Below are 13177 nucleotides of genomic sequence, written 5' to 3' on the forward strand. Positions count from 1 at the left end.
CTATTCAAAGATAAAAGTATATAAACTACATAGCCATGTATCTAAATAACTTTTCATCATTAAATATTTAAATGAAACTGCTTTTTTTAATAATGCTGGTTAAAACACATAGAAAAATCATGACTACAATGACAAAAATAAAACAATTTCACAGCAAGTAAAAGAAATTCCAGTAGCTCAAACCTTTGTTATACAGACACGGGTAGATGATGGACAAAGAGGCAAGGGAAATGAATCCAGCAGATATTTGCTACATACTCAGCCTTAAATGTCTCTGACTAGGATTTCAGAGCTACTTTCAAGTTTTCCCAAAACATCTCCTGCTGCTCTTCTTCACGAGGCCACTCCAGGTAGGTCTTTGTGTTCATTATCTTCCGCAGTTTGCAGAACCTCTTGGGAATAGCTTGGCTCTGGATGGGCTCTAGGAGGATGAGAATGGCCGCATCGTTGTTCTCGTCAAACAGACGGAAGTGCGAGAAGTCCAGCTCGTACTTGCACCACTCGCTCTGCACAAAGTGCTCCGACAGCACGAAGAGCGTTTTGTGGCTCTTCTCGATGGAGTCGATGATGTTATCCACAATCCACTTCCCGGGCACAAAGTCCCGCTTATGGAGGCACAGCCGAAAGGGGGGACATGCCTGCTCCAGCTCCTGCACCATGACGTTTTCCACCCAGTTGGAGTCATTCTCGCTGTAGGAGACAAAAGCATCGTAGCAGATGTCCTTGGGGGGGGCTCTCTTGGGCTTCCGCTTGGCTCGGAGCCATGCCCACGTCATTCTCATGTACCAGACTGCGTGGTACTTGTACCCAATGGCCACCAGGATGAGGATGGCCAGGAAAACCACAGCGCAGATCAAGGACACCACCAGGGACCGGTGACACTCCATCAGTGAGAGATGAACAGCTCCAACCTGAGCCCCTCTCACCGCCAGGGGAGAGTCGCAGATGTAGCCTTCTGGCCACCCCACAAGCATCTGTCCTATCCCTGCCTGGTGCTGAATGAAGGAGAGGAATTCACAGGAGCAGATAAAGTTATTGGCGCTGGCATCCAGCAGCTCCATTTTCTTGAAGGACTCCAACTCTTCCTTGGAGAAGCTGTTGAGCTTGTTTCCTCTGATTGACAGGGCCACCAAGTTAGGAATGCTTGTTGCGTCAGGCAAGGCCTTCAGCTGGTTTTTTGCAAGGTACAGCTCTTTGAGAAATGGCAGATGCAGATTAAACTCCTTCAGGTTGTTTGCACTGATGTCCAACACTTCGAGAGTTGAGGGAATGCAAGCCGTTAATTTGGGAATTTGAGTCCTAGAGAGATTCAAATATTTCAAATTTGCTGGCCACTCACACACATCTGGAATCTCACCAAAATTGTTTTGGCTAATGTCTAAAAGAATTAAGTTTCTTAGATGAGACAAGCTTTTAGCTGTCATTTTAAAGTCACTCAGTGAATTCTGACTTAAATTTAAAGTTTGTAGTAAAGGCCAACCACCCGGACAGGCTGAATGTTCCAAACTCTGATCTCCAAGCAAATTTGCACTAAGGTCAAGATATTCTAATGACAGAAGTTGTTTTGAAAGACTGCATGGTACCAAAAAGACCTTGGTATTTTCAACTGTGATTTTGGTAAAGAGAGACAGTAGATCTAGTACAGCCTGAAGATCCGTAAACAAATAAAATTCCTCTATAGATAATTTCTCAATTGTCAGAACTCTCAGAGACTGCGATTGGTTTGCTTGAATTTCTAAATCCCATCGTCCAGTGCCCAAGAGTCTACAGTCTTTCATCTCCACCTCAACTAATCTTGGCATCTTTTCTAAAATAGTGACAATCCCAGGCACAGTAGCATCTGTGAGTAAGACCTGTTTAAAAGAAATTTTCTTTGCAAAAGACAAAGATAAAACGCTCAAAAGTTGTATTTCTTCAGCTATATTGAATGCTATTTCTCTAATTTCTAACCAAATAGCAGAGTGCAGAAGATCATGAACAATTGCTGAGAACAGATCTACCCTTCTTATGCTTATGATCATGTGATTTATCTTCTTAATTGACTTCAGACTTCCAGGCTCATACACACTGAGATTGCTGCCCTCGATCCACAACTGGTCGAGAAGCGTAATGCCATCAAAGTTTCCTTGCCTTATTGTGGAGAACTGCGGGTTGCCCAGGTGGAGAGAGCTCAAGTTTCTCAGGCTAGAAAAGGGAGAACTTTCCCCCAGGTCGCTATAGCAATTGCCGTGAATGTGGAGGTGCTGGAGCGAAACAAGGTGATCAAACCACCCTGGGGACAAGTGAGCCAGGCGGTTATTTGACAAGTCCAAGAGCTCCAGCTTCCCCAGGGAGACAAACGAGTCCTCGTCTATGGAGCTGATTTTGTTGGACTGCAGCAGCAGGGTCCTCAGGTTCACAGCCTGCTGCAGATCATGCGCTCGGATGTGCTTTATCCTGTTGCGGGCCAAGTCTAACAGCGTGATTTTGTCTGTGAGCCCCGAGGGAATGAAGTCCAAGCCCATGGAAGAGCAGTTGCAAGACTGAGTGGCATCGCATGAAGGACAGGCCTGCTTCAGGGCTTGTTCCTCAGAGAGACTGACAGCCAAGACCACATACGTGGCCCACACTTGCCAGGTATGTGTCAACATTTTTTTGCCTAAAATATGAAATAGAGAAAGTACAAGATGATTACTTAGTTCTGAAGTAGCTACGTTTTGGATAATAGCTATAATATAACCCTTACTGTTCCTTTTAAAGACACTATATCAGTTTTTAATGCATTTCAGAGATTACATAGCTTAGTCAAAAATGGGACTCTATATACATATCCCACAATCATTTGCTAAAGGCTAAGTATATTGAATTCTTTTTTTCTTCTCCTAAGGGTTCTAGTTTTGGAATTAGGACTATCAAGTTAATTAATAGTTGTACATATTTTTGAAAGATTTAGTTAAATATCTGAATAATCACAACATTCTTACTAATATGATCCTTTGCCTGTTTAGAAAATAGTCCCCATATATCCCACCCCACCAGCACCCCAAATCCTGTCTTAAGTAGTTTTCCCCTGGAGCTGTGAATATTACTTTGTATATTCATTTTTTACTATGAAGTCTTGCATATGTGATTCAAATCCTGGTCACATTAAGAAGAGCCAGTGTCTTGTGGGAAACAGAATCAGAGTATCCTGAGTTGGAAGGGACCCAGAGGGATCACCAAGTCCAGCTCCTGGCTCCACACAGGACCATCCAAAAATCAGACCATGTGTCTGAGAGCGTTGTCCAAATGCTTTGAACTCCAGCAGGCCATGACCACTGCCCTGGGGAGCCTGTCTCAGTGCCCGACCACCTCTGGGTGCAGCACCTTTCCCTAACCCCCAGCCTGACCCTCCCCTGTCCCAGCTCCATGCCGTTCCCTCAGGTCCTGTCGTTGTCCCCAGAGAGCAGAGCTCAGCGCCTGCCCCTCCGCTCCCCTCTTGAGGGAGCTGCAGGCCGCCTCCCCTCAGCCTGCTCTGCTTGGGGCTGAGCAAACCAAGGGACCTCAGCTGCTCTTCATATATCTTCTGCTCTAGTTCCTTTGCCAGATTTGTAGCCCTCCTTTGGAGGCTCTTTGATAGTTTTATGTCCTTCTTATATTGTGGCTCTTACATTGTGGCATCCAAAACTGCACACAGTGCTCAAGGTAAAGCCACACCAGCACAGAGCAGAGCGAGACAAATCATTTCCCTTGCCCAGCTAGCCATATGGTGCCTGATGCACCCAGGGTATGGTGGTCTGCCCTTTTGGCTGCCAGGGCATGCTGCTGACTCATATTCAACTTTCCATCAACCAGAACTCCCAGATCCCTTTCCACAGGGCTGCCTCTCCTCCCCCAGTCTGCACATACAGCCAGGGTTGCCCTGTCCCAAGTGCAGAATCCAGCACTTGCTCTTGTTACACTTCATGTGGTTTGTGATTGCCCAGCCCTCTAGTCTGTCAAGATCTCTCTGCAAGGCCTCTCTACCCTTGAGAGAGTCCATGGCTCCTACAAATTTACTATCATCTGCAAACTTCATTTCAAGTCCTGCTTCCAGTATGTGATTCAAATCCTGGTCACATCAAGAGTTAGCGTCTTGTCAGAAATAGTAACTTTCACATTTAATATTCATACCAGCATGTGTCTAATCTGACTTCTGGCAATAAGGAGAAGCTGATTTAATATGTTTCTGTCTCTTTCTTCTACCATAGGCTATTCTGGGTGTACCTGTGCTAGGAGTTGGGAGCTACATATTTGCCTAGATGTCTTTGTAGGCCATCATTACCATGCTGTGATCAGTCTGACCTTGACACTGAAACTTAAACTGGGAAAACTGACCACTGTAAACAACTGACTCTTAGTTCTTCCTTTTTACTGCTACATCTTCCTCCTCTGCTAGGGGCTTTTTCTGCTTTAGGTCTGTGTGGCAGATCTGGCTGGTCAGGCCTAGATGGAAGGAAGATCCAGCGGCTCTTGGAGCTTCTTGCAGCCAGATCACTTGGCTGGGCTAGATCAATTTTTTCTCCACCCTCATAGCCTGTTCCTCATCTTCTAAACCAAAATGATTCAAAAAAATCCACACAGTTGTAAATTCTGTCTCACTTCTCTTTTCCCTCACATTCACGCCTTTTATAATACTGATTTGAAATGACTTTTTGTGTTACAGAGCTTGCCATAAAATCTAGCCTGGCTTCCCTTCCAACAGAGACGTTAGATCTTCTCTCCCTTTGAGGAGTTGGAAAAACGATTCTTAAAGCCTGGGAGGGCTGTTTTCCTTTCAAAACACTTATTACATATTGAGTTATAAATCTTTTTTGTTTATGCTTTCTTGGCAAGGATCAAAGAGCACTTTTAAAGCATGAGACAACATTCCTCAGTGTGTCCCAAACCCCTGGGATGTAGGTATTTTACCAAGGGTGAAAAAAATGAACTAACTCCAAAAATGACCAGAGAACATGTTCCCAAAGGTCATCATGAGGTCTACATCAGGTTAACTGGGTTAGATGTACTCACTGAGGAGAATTTTCTCCTTCAGTCATCCCACTGAGACTCTGTGCAGAAGATCTACTTCAGTTTGAATTCATACTCTCGTTTGTTTTAGAATAGCTGACCCACAATAGGAAGATTTAGGCAGACAAGTCCTACCATTTCTAGTTGCATTATTTTTAGCCAGAGTTGCTTAAAATCTTTCAAAAGGGGCAGAATTTAAGCATATGGGAAGAGGAGAAAAGGATCTGGATATTTTTTTTCAGTCCTTCCATCTTTTCCCAGCTAAAAGACTACAAGCATTTTGACCTCTTCTGCTATTTCCTTTAATCTCTCTCTTTCTCTGATGTGGAGCTTTGGGTCCTGAAGGACACATTCATCTCCCCGGACTTCAGATGCCCTCAGCTGAGGTGGTCTTTCACTCTGTCCTCCAAAGTCAATCAAGATAAATAACAACTTTTAGGGGCAATTCACGTCATGTCTCTTAGACACCCACATTAAGATCTGATGCCTCCAAGAGAAATTACACCACCAGCTTAAAATGGTTTAGGTATCTAGATATTTAAGCAGGTGAATCCCACCCAAAGAGTTACGATCTGTAGTCACAGTCACCTGCTATCCAGCTGAGGTTCTTTTACAGGGCTTCTTTGGTCACACGAGGCTGCCTGGATAACACAGTGCTGTAAGCCATAGGAGAAAAGCTGTGGTTAAGATTGGTTTCACAAGCAACACAATGAAGTGGAATTTCTAAAATGAATAGCAAGCCCAAGTTGCCATCAAACCTCCCACAGTTAGAAAACAAGCAAACAAACAGAAACCACCAGGCAACACAGTCCATCAAAATCTATCTATAGGTAGGTTATTTACAGATGGAAAACTGGCAGAGCAGAAAGTAACTGGGCAGGTACTAACTACATTGGAAACACCAGCTGAGCCCAACAACTCTCCTCCTTACCAGCAGGAACTGAAGTAATGACCCCAGTTTGGTGGTACAGGAAGAGATTTTTCTTTGTTGTCACTTCCCTGAGCATCTGTTTAAGGTTGTTTTGCTCGTTTGTCACATGGGACAGATCCCTGGGGAAATTCCATTCCTACTCTCATTCATTTTCAGACATTCTTTTCCCCTTCCCATTCCTGTCTAATAATGCAGTTTCCTGACTTCCAGGGTCCTTTCAGGCCTCTCCACATCTGCTCATGAATACAGCCCCACTCCATATCATCACCCTATCAAATAATCACTTGTTCCCCATTGCACTGGACAGAAAAAAAAAAAAAAAAAAAAAAAAATTGCCACATAGAAACTGAAACACAGCTAATATGCGGAAACTTGCACAGATATGGTTGTACTGTAAGGCACAGTGATGAACTAAATTTTCCAAGTGTTTCTGGTTTATGGACAAAGGATCCAAGCCATCAGATGTGCTCAGGGTTATCTTTCCTGGTCCAGGCCAGTAGAAGTATATGCACATATTCTTAAAGAAAACAAGTATCAACAGAGCAACTGTGTTAAACACTGATAAAGGTGAATTTAACTGCATGCCAACAGCATGCAAATTGTTTCTGATTTGGGAAAGAGTACCAAGCTAAAAGAGAGCTACTAACATCTAGCAGAGCTGCAGTCTGAGGGGCCACTGGTTTGTGAAAGGATCAATCCACAAGTAGACTGGGGAAGTTGTTACTTCCCACTTGGTTGTGTGTGGATTGCTTACGTCCTGGGTATTGCCCACCAGCATTTCCTTAAAAGTATATATGCGTATATACATACATGCATGTACTCACACATGGCTGTGCAACAGGGTGGAGTGACATAAGTAGCTAGCTGATCACACAGCCCCAAGACCAGTGCTTACTGAGCTCCTTCCTGGTTGTATTCCTAAAACAAAAGCAGCCCATATTCACACCTAGCCTTCCCTGAGCAGGTGGTAGTGACGTACAAATGGTGCAAAACAATGAATAGGACAAAACACACACAGGGCACCCTCCCAAGAGGAAACTGAGACGAAATGACACAGCCTGACCCAACTTGTCTTTTTTTTCATGTGCTGCTTTCTTCTGTCGCCCTTTCCTGAAGGACGTTGCTCCCATCGGCATGTCCCAGCTCTCCCAGGGAGCCTTCCCTCTCACTGCCTGCCATGCAGCCCCACCAGCTGCCTGTGATTGCTCCTGACAGGAGTCAGAAATCCTCCCCCCGTCCTGCTCTCCCACAGGAACCAGCCCACGCCCAGCAGCCCCAAGCATCCCAAATCTCCCATGCAGAGAAGGATGACATGGTGGCAGAGATTAGATAGCCCGAGTGCTCCATCCCCACTTCTCACTATGGCATTGCAGCCTCACTCCCTCCCTGCGTCTCCAGCCTCCACCCGCCTGCAGACTTACCTCCATGTAGAAAACATTCCCTGGTGCTCCAGCTCTGGTGCCTGCGTGCCGGTTAACTTATTTCATGTTTCATCTCTCTCTTGGTGATCACTCTTCACTCAGCTACCTCTCGTGCTGCTGTCTCCTTCCCACTTCACTTCTCAACTTGGGCTATTCAAGCAGGGGAATTCCCACCTAGAAGATCTGATTGGCATAAGATCAGTAACGCCGTCGGTCTTCTTTAAATGTCTGAGCCCATAAAATTCTGTGTCTATGGTGAGAGCATACCACATAAAAGTCAAGGCTTTTCTTACCTCTGCCTGACCTTCTCTGAAACATTTCCCTCCTTACCTCTAGGCATGCAGCCTCCTAACCAATCTTATCTGTGCTCAGTGTTTGCTGTCAGATGATCCACCCATCACTTACCTGGAACTCAGATTTGATTAGCCCTTGAGCTATTCTGATCCAAGAGGGTGACCAGAAAAGTTCCATTGTAGACTTCGGACTAACTCTAGAGATGTCATTATAACAGGAAAGTAGAACCGAAAGTGGAGTTTGCATGCTAACCCCCAGAAGCTGCAATCTTGTGTATCTATGCATACACACGCACACAGAAGTGTTAATATGTACATATTAACATACACATACACAAATATATATATATGTGTGTGTGTATGCATATGCCTGCAGAGACACACGTATAAGCAAATTTCCTCATTTTTCAGCCACTTACTTGGACTCTCAGTACATACATCAAGACTTGCATTTCACCACAAAATAATTGCATGTATGAAGTTTAATCAAGATTCATCTATGCTCTTCTGTGCTTACACTCCAGCAACACAAGAAAAGTGGAGCGTGGAAATGCTGAGTTATCCAAACCACATATAAATTTATCCCTCCAGAGACAATTCAGCTTTCCACAAGCAGCTCTAAACACAAGAAACCCACAATAAATCCAACTGCAGGTACTCAGGGTGAGACTAGCTATCAAAACATAAACATCTATATCTACCTGCTTGTCACTATTCCCTTTACAGCTGTTGAAGAGCAATGCAGTATAACCAGGACATATTTCACAATGAAGTACAAAAGATGAATTCCCTCCTACCAGTGCAGGCTTTCTGCACTGGTTACAGAGGTAAGCGTGTAGGGGTGCTTGGCCCAATGCTTAATTAAATGTGCTGTGCAAAATAGAAGAACAGAAACCAGTCTACAGTACCATCCACCCCACTCATTAGAAGCACAAGCTTGCACCCCACAAAAAGAAAGCAACTATTTCTATGGGTAGGTAAGGACACGTGGTAACCACAAAGGAGGAAACAAGAATCCACAGGGAGAAAGAAGACTAAGAAAAATAAAAAACAAACATACGTTGATTTAATGCCTCTGATTTTCAAGTTATTGTACATGGTGCCAGAATATGTCCTTGACTACTATTGAGCAAAACCCAACCTGTGCATGGTGGTATGGATTCTGGCATGAGTAGCCAGAAAACCAGTCTTACAAACAGAGACGTACATATTCAGTACTGTCTGTTTCACATTCTATGGCAATGGTAGGGCTCCAGAAAGCATATTTTGATGTAAATTCGCTTTTTTTTTTTTCTCAGAATTAAATTTTAAGAGCGTTCTATGAATGGTGATGCTGAAAAAAAAAAATAAATGAAAGAAAAACTGACACAGGAGTATTGAAGCACTTCGATTTATTTCCAATTGTAAACCACAAAAGGATTGTCAGGAACTAATCAGTGATATGGTGATAGGAGGAAAGAGTACAGAAAAACACTAAATTCAGATAAATGTATTTAGAAAATATTTAAAATCACGCAAGACTTCCAAATATCACCATTACTAGCATGGAAGATCAGAATATCAAATCACTGGAAAGCCTTTTGTGGCTCTTTTTCACTTATTAACATGACCATCCACAGGAAAGCCAGTTTTTGTTAGGCAGAAAAATAAGACAGATAAATGTCTTAGCAGGAAGAAACACTGACCTATATCCTTTGGGTAAATACACTGAAACAAGAGCTACTATCTTCTCCTATGATTTCAAAGCTGCTTTCAAGTTTTCCCAAAACATCTCCTGCTGCTCTTCTTCACGAGGCCACTCCAGGTAGGTCTTTGTGTTCATTATCTTCCGCAGTTTGCAGAACCTCTTGGGAATAGCTTGGCTCTGGATGGGCTCTAGGAGGATGAGAATGGCCGCATCGTTGTTCTCGTCAAACAGACGGAAGTGCGAGAAGTCCAGCTCGTACTTGCACCACTCGCTCTGCACAAAGTGCTCCGACAGCACGAAGAGCGTTTTGTGGCTCTTCTCGATGGAGTCGATGATGTTATCCACAATCCACTTCCCGGGCACAAAGTCCCGCTTATGGAGGCACAGCCGAAAGGGGGGACATGCCTGCTCCAGCTCCTGCACCATGACGTTTTCCACCCAGTTGGAGTCATTCTCGCTGTAGGAGACAAAAGCATCGTAGCAGATGTCCTTGGGGGGGGCTCTCTTGGGCTTCCGCTTGGCTCGGAGCCATGCCCACGTCATTCTCATGTACCAGACTGCGTGGTACTTGTACCCAATGGCCACCAGGATGAGGATGGCCAGGAAAACCACAGCGCAGATCAAGGACACCACCAGGGACCGGTGACACTCCATCAGTGAGAGATGAACGGCTCCAACCTGAGCCCCTCTCACTGCCAGGGGAGAGTCGCAGATGTAGCCTTCTGGCCACCCCACAAGCATCTGTCCTATCCCTGCCTGGTGCTGAATGAAGGAGAGGAATTCACAGGAGCAGATAAAGTTATTGGCGCTGGCATCCAGCAGCTCCATTTTCTTGAAGGACTCCAACTCTTCCTTGGAGAAGCTGTTGAGCTTGTTTCCTCTGATTGACAGGGCCACCAAGTTAGGAATGCTTGTTGCGTCAGGCAAGGCCTTCAGCTGGTTTTTTGCAAGGTACAGCTCTTTGAGAAATGGCAGATGCAGATTAAACTCCTTCAGGTTGTTTGCACTGATGTCCAACACTTCGAGAGTTGAGGGAATGCAAGCCGTTAATTTGGAAATACGAGTCCTGGAGAGATTCAAATATTTCAAATTTGCTGGCCACTCACACACATCTGGAATCTCACCAAAATTGTTTTGGCTAATGTCAAGATTATTCAGTTTGGGTAGATTAGTTACATATTTTGCAGTCTGGTTTAGAGATTTTAAAGAGTTTTTACTTAGATTTAAAGTTTGCAATGAAGGCCAAGCACCTTTACAGATTGTCTCACTTAAGCGATTATTTACAAGCAAATTATCATGAAAGTCAAGATACACAAGTGATAAAAAATTTCTTGCAAGTCTGCATGGTACCATGAAAACTTTAGAGCTTGCAATGCTGAGTCTTTTCAGTTTACTTATTTGTGACTCCAAACCTTCCGGGTCTAAAAACATATAAAAATGCAGAATAGTCATATTAGTTACTGATATTATTTCAACAGAACTTTGTCCACTTACTTCAATTAATTTAGTATTCCAATTTCCATTCCCCTCAAGCACACTATCTATTGACTCTAACTCTCGCAAAGATGTGATTTCTTTCAATAACACCATTATTTGGCTAGCATATTTATCTGAGAATGAAACTCTGGTAAAAGTCATTTTTTGTATTGTTAAAGGAAGTGTAGAGTTCTGCACCAATTTTTCATTTTCAATGTCCAATTTAATTTCTCTAATTTCTAACCAAATGGCAGAGTGCAGAAGATCACGAACAATTGCTGAGAACAGATCTACCCTTCTTATGCTTATGATCATGTGATTTATCTTCTTAATTGACTTCAGACTTCCAGGCTCATACACACTGAGATTGCTGCCCTCGATCCACAACTGGTCGAGAAGCGTAATGCCATCAAAGTTTCCTTGCCTTATTGTGGAGAACTGCGGGTTGCCCAGGTGGAGAGAGCTCAAGTTTCTCAGGCTAGAAAAGGGAGAACTTTCCCCCAGGTCGCTATAGCAATTGCCGTGAATGTGGAGGTGCTGGAGCGAAACAAGGTGATCAAACCACCCTGGGGACAAGTGAGCCAGGCGGTTATTTGACAAGTCCAAGAGCTCCAGCTTCCCCAGGGAGACAAACGAGTCCTCGTCTATGGAGCTGATTTTGTTGGACTGCAGCAGCAGGGTCCTCAGGTTCACAGCCTGCTGCAGATCATGCGCTCGGATGTGTTTTATCCTGTTGCGGGCCAAGTCTAACAGCGTGATTTTGTCCGTGAGCCCCGAGGGAATGAAGTCCAAGCCCATGGAAGAGCAGTTGCAAGACTGAGTGGCATCGCATGAAGGACAGGCCTGCTTCAGGGCTTGTTCCTCAGAGAGACTGACAGCCAAGACCACGTACATGGCCCACACTTGCCAGGTATGTGTAGCTGTTGATTTCTGTTTTGGTTGGTTGAACATTTTGCTGTAGGAAACAGGAGATAAGACAGTATTGATTTGGGGTTTGGACAGCAACTGGCAACAATTAGAATCCTGTGCAGTTTTATTAGCAAGTCCATATTCAAATTTTATCTTGTATGAGATACCATGCAACATCAGTCCTATTTGAGCTGCTGAAACCTTGAAACACGGCATACTTATCTCTGAGGTACAGCCATATAGTGTCTCAACAGCCATAAAGGATGACTCTTAAAGTCCTGCCTTCTCATACACCCACCTGCTTCAGCTCGTCTCCTACATCTTCAGCATTATTCCTCCTCTTTGGGATGAAGCTACGACTGGATGTTTCAACCTAAGAAGGGGAAGGCTGTTAGAAACACACCCTTCGCAGCATTAAACCGTCCATCGAGTACAGCTACCAGGAAGTCAGAAGCCAAAAAACAGAAAAGGCTTATGACCATCTGAGCGGTACACACTGGCCCTCTTGGCCCAAAGAGCAGGCTGTGGCTTCCTACACTGCAAACCTCTGCAGAAGAGACCCTGAGGTCTCCCACAGCGGAGCCTCAGGGCTTCTAAAAAGCAAAGTCGAGTACACTTTTGGCACGCCCTTTTAAACACTCTGCAAGCAATTTACATTCTTTATCAGAAAGGCTGAACAAGCTGATATCCAACCCAACAAAACTATCACCCTTTTCTGTAAATCAGTGCTGGGAATAGATGAGAATTAGACATTACCGTCACCCTATAAACAGTGAACGTAATTAGAACAATACTGATTTTAATTTACAGAAGGGCTGTGTTTCCTGCCATCGGTGCCAAAGAACATTTCACCATTAGCTACACCAGCAAATAAGTCACTTATTAAAGCTCACAAGCTGCTCTAAATGGTTTCAGTACTGACAAACAGCATCGCCCAATGCTGAATACACAGAGAGTCAATACTTACCTCGGGTACTGCGCATCGCACTTCTCTCTTCGTGTGCCGATATTGTACAGTCCAAGTAGTCACCTCATACCTGTAATTGCAACAAAAGCTTGAAACCCTGTGGCAGGTCTGGAGCTAGAAAATATTTCAGCCTGTGCTCCTCAGACAAAATCTTATTGACATCTTCCCAATCTCCACTAACTACTCAGCCAATGAAGCATACTGCTGTGCATGGCTATTCTTTAGTGGCTCCTCTCCGAAGGAAATCACGGCTTCTGAAGAGTTCAGGATGGTCCACCACGCGTGACACTGACCTTCAGGCTCACAGTCTAGCAGCATAATACATTTTTGTACCCTCCGCTCCGCAAGCTGAAATTCAGCATCAGATCCCTCTCCTTCTGACAGGCAGCTCCCATTGCTCAGAAGGTGATGCAACCATTTAGCGCAAGTCACTCTTTCCCAATCACTTCCTGAGGAAAAAAGTGCAGAAATAGTTTCAAGGCAGAA

At 44.3% G+C, this 13177-nt stretch overlaps 2 protein-coding genes across 3 annotated transcripts; both read right to left on the reverse strand.

Annotated features, from left to right (window-relative positions):
• Positions 1–278: 278 nt before the first annotated feature.
• Positions 279–2630, reverse strand: TLR2 (toll like receptor 2). Its single transcript, XM_032186992.1, has one exon. It carries the CDS (start codon positions 2628–2630, stop codon positions 279–281), a length of 2352 nt encoding a protein of 783 aa, XP_032042883.1.
• A 6616-nt stretch (positions 2631–9246) lies between these two features.
• LOC116488900 (toll-like receptor 2 type-1) lies at positions 9247–12831 on the reverse strand. Of its 2 annotated transcripts, XM_032186889.1 has the most exons (3): positions 12692–12831; positions 12023–12097; positions 9247–11770 (listed from the first exon to the last, which is right to left on the reverse strand). In XM_032186889.1, the coding sequence occupies exon 3, from the start codon at positions 11764–11766 to the stop codon at positions 9385–9387; it is 2382 nt and encodes a 793-aa protein (XP_032042780.1). In that variant the 5' UTR covers positions 11767–11770; positions 12023–12097; positions 12692–12831; the 3' UTR covers positions 9247–9384. The 2 variants fall into 2 exon arrangements, with proteins under 2 accessions (XP_032042780.1, XP_032042781.1); XM_032186890.1 differs by lacking the exon at positions 12023–12097.
• Between the last annotated feature and the right edge of the window lie 346 nt (positions 12832–13177).

The sequence above is a fragment of the Aythya fuligula genome, chromosome 4 (genome assembly GCF_009819795.1).
Source record: "Aythya fuligula isolate bAytFul2 chromosome 4, bAytFul2.pri, whole genome shotgun sequence".
Classification (NCBI taxonomy): Eukaryota; Metazoa; Chordata; class Aves; order Anseriformes; family Anatidae; genus Aythya; species Aythya fuligula.

Coding starts and splice junctions, on each gene's coding strand:
- TLR2 (XM_032186992.1), bottom strand. CDS start 2,630: ATGTTGACACATACCTGGCAAGTGTGGGCCACGTATGTGGTCTTGGCT.
- LOC116488900 (XM_032186890.1), bottom strand. CDS start 11,766: ATGTTCAACCAACCAAAACAGAAATCAACAGCTACACATACCTGGCAA.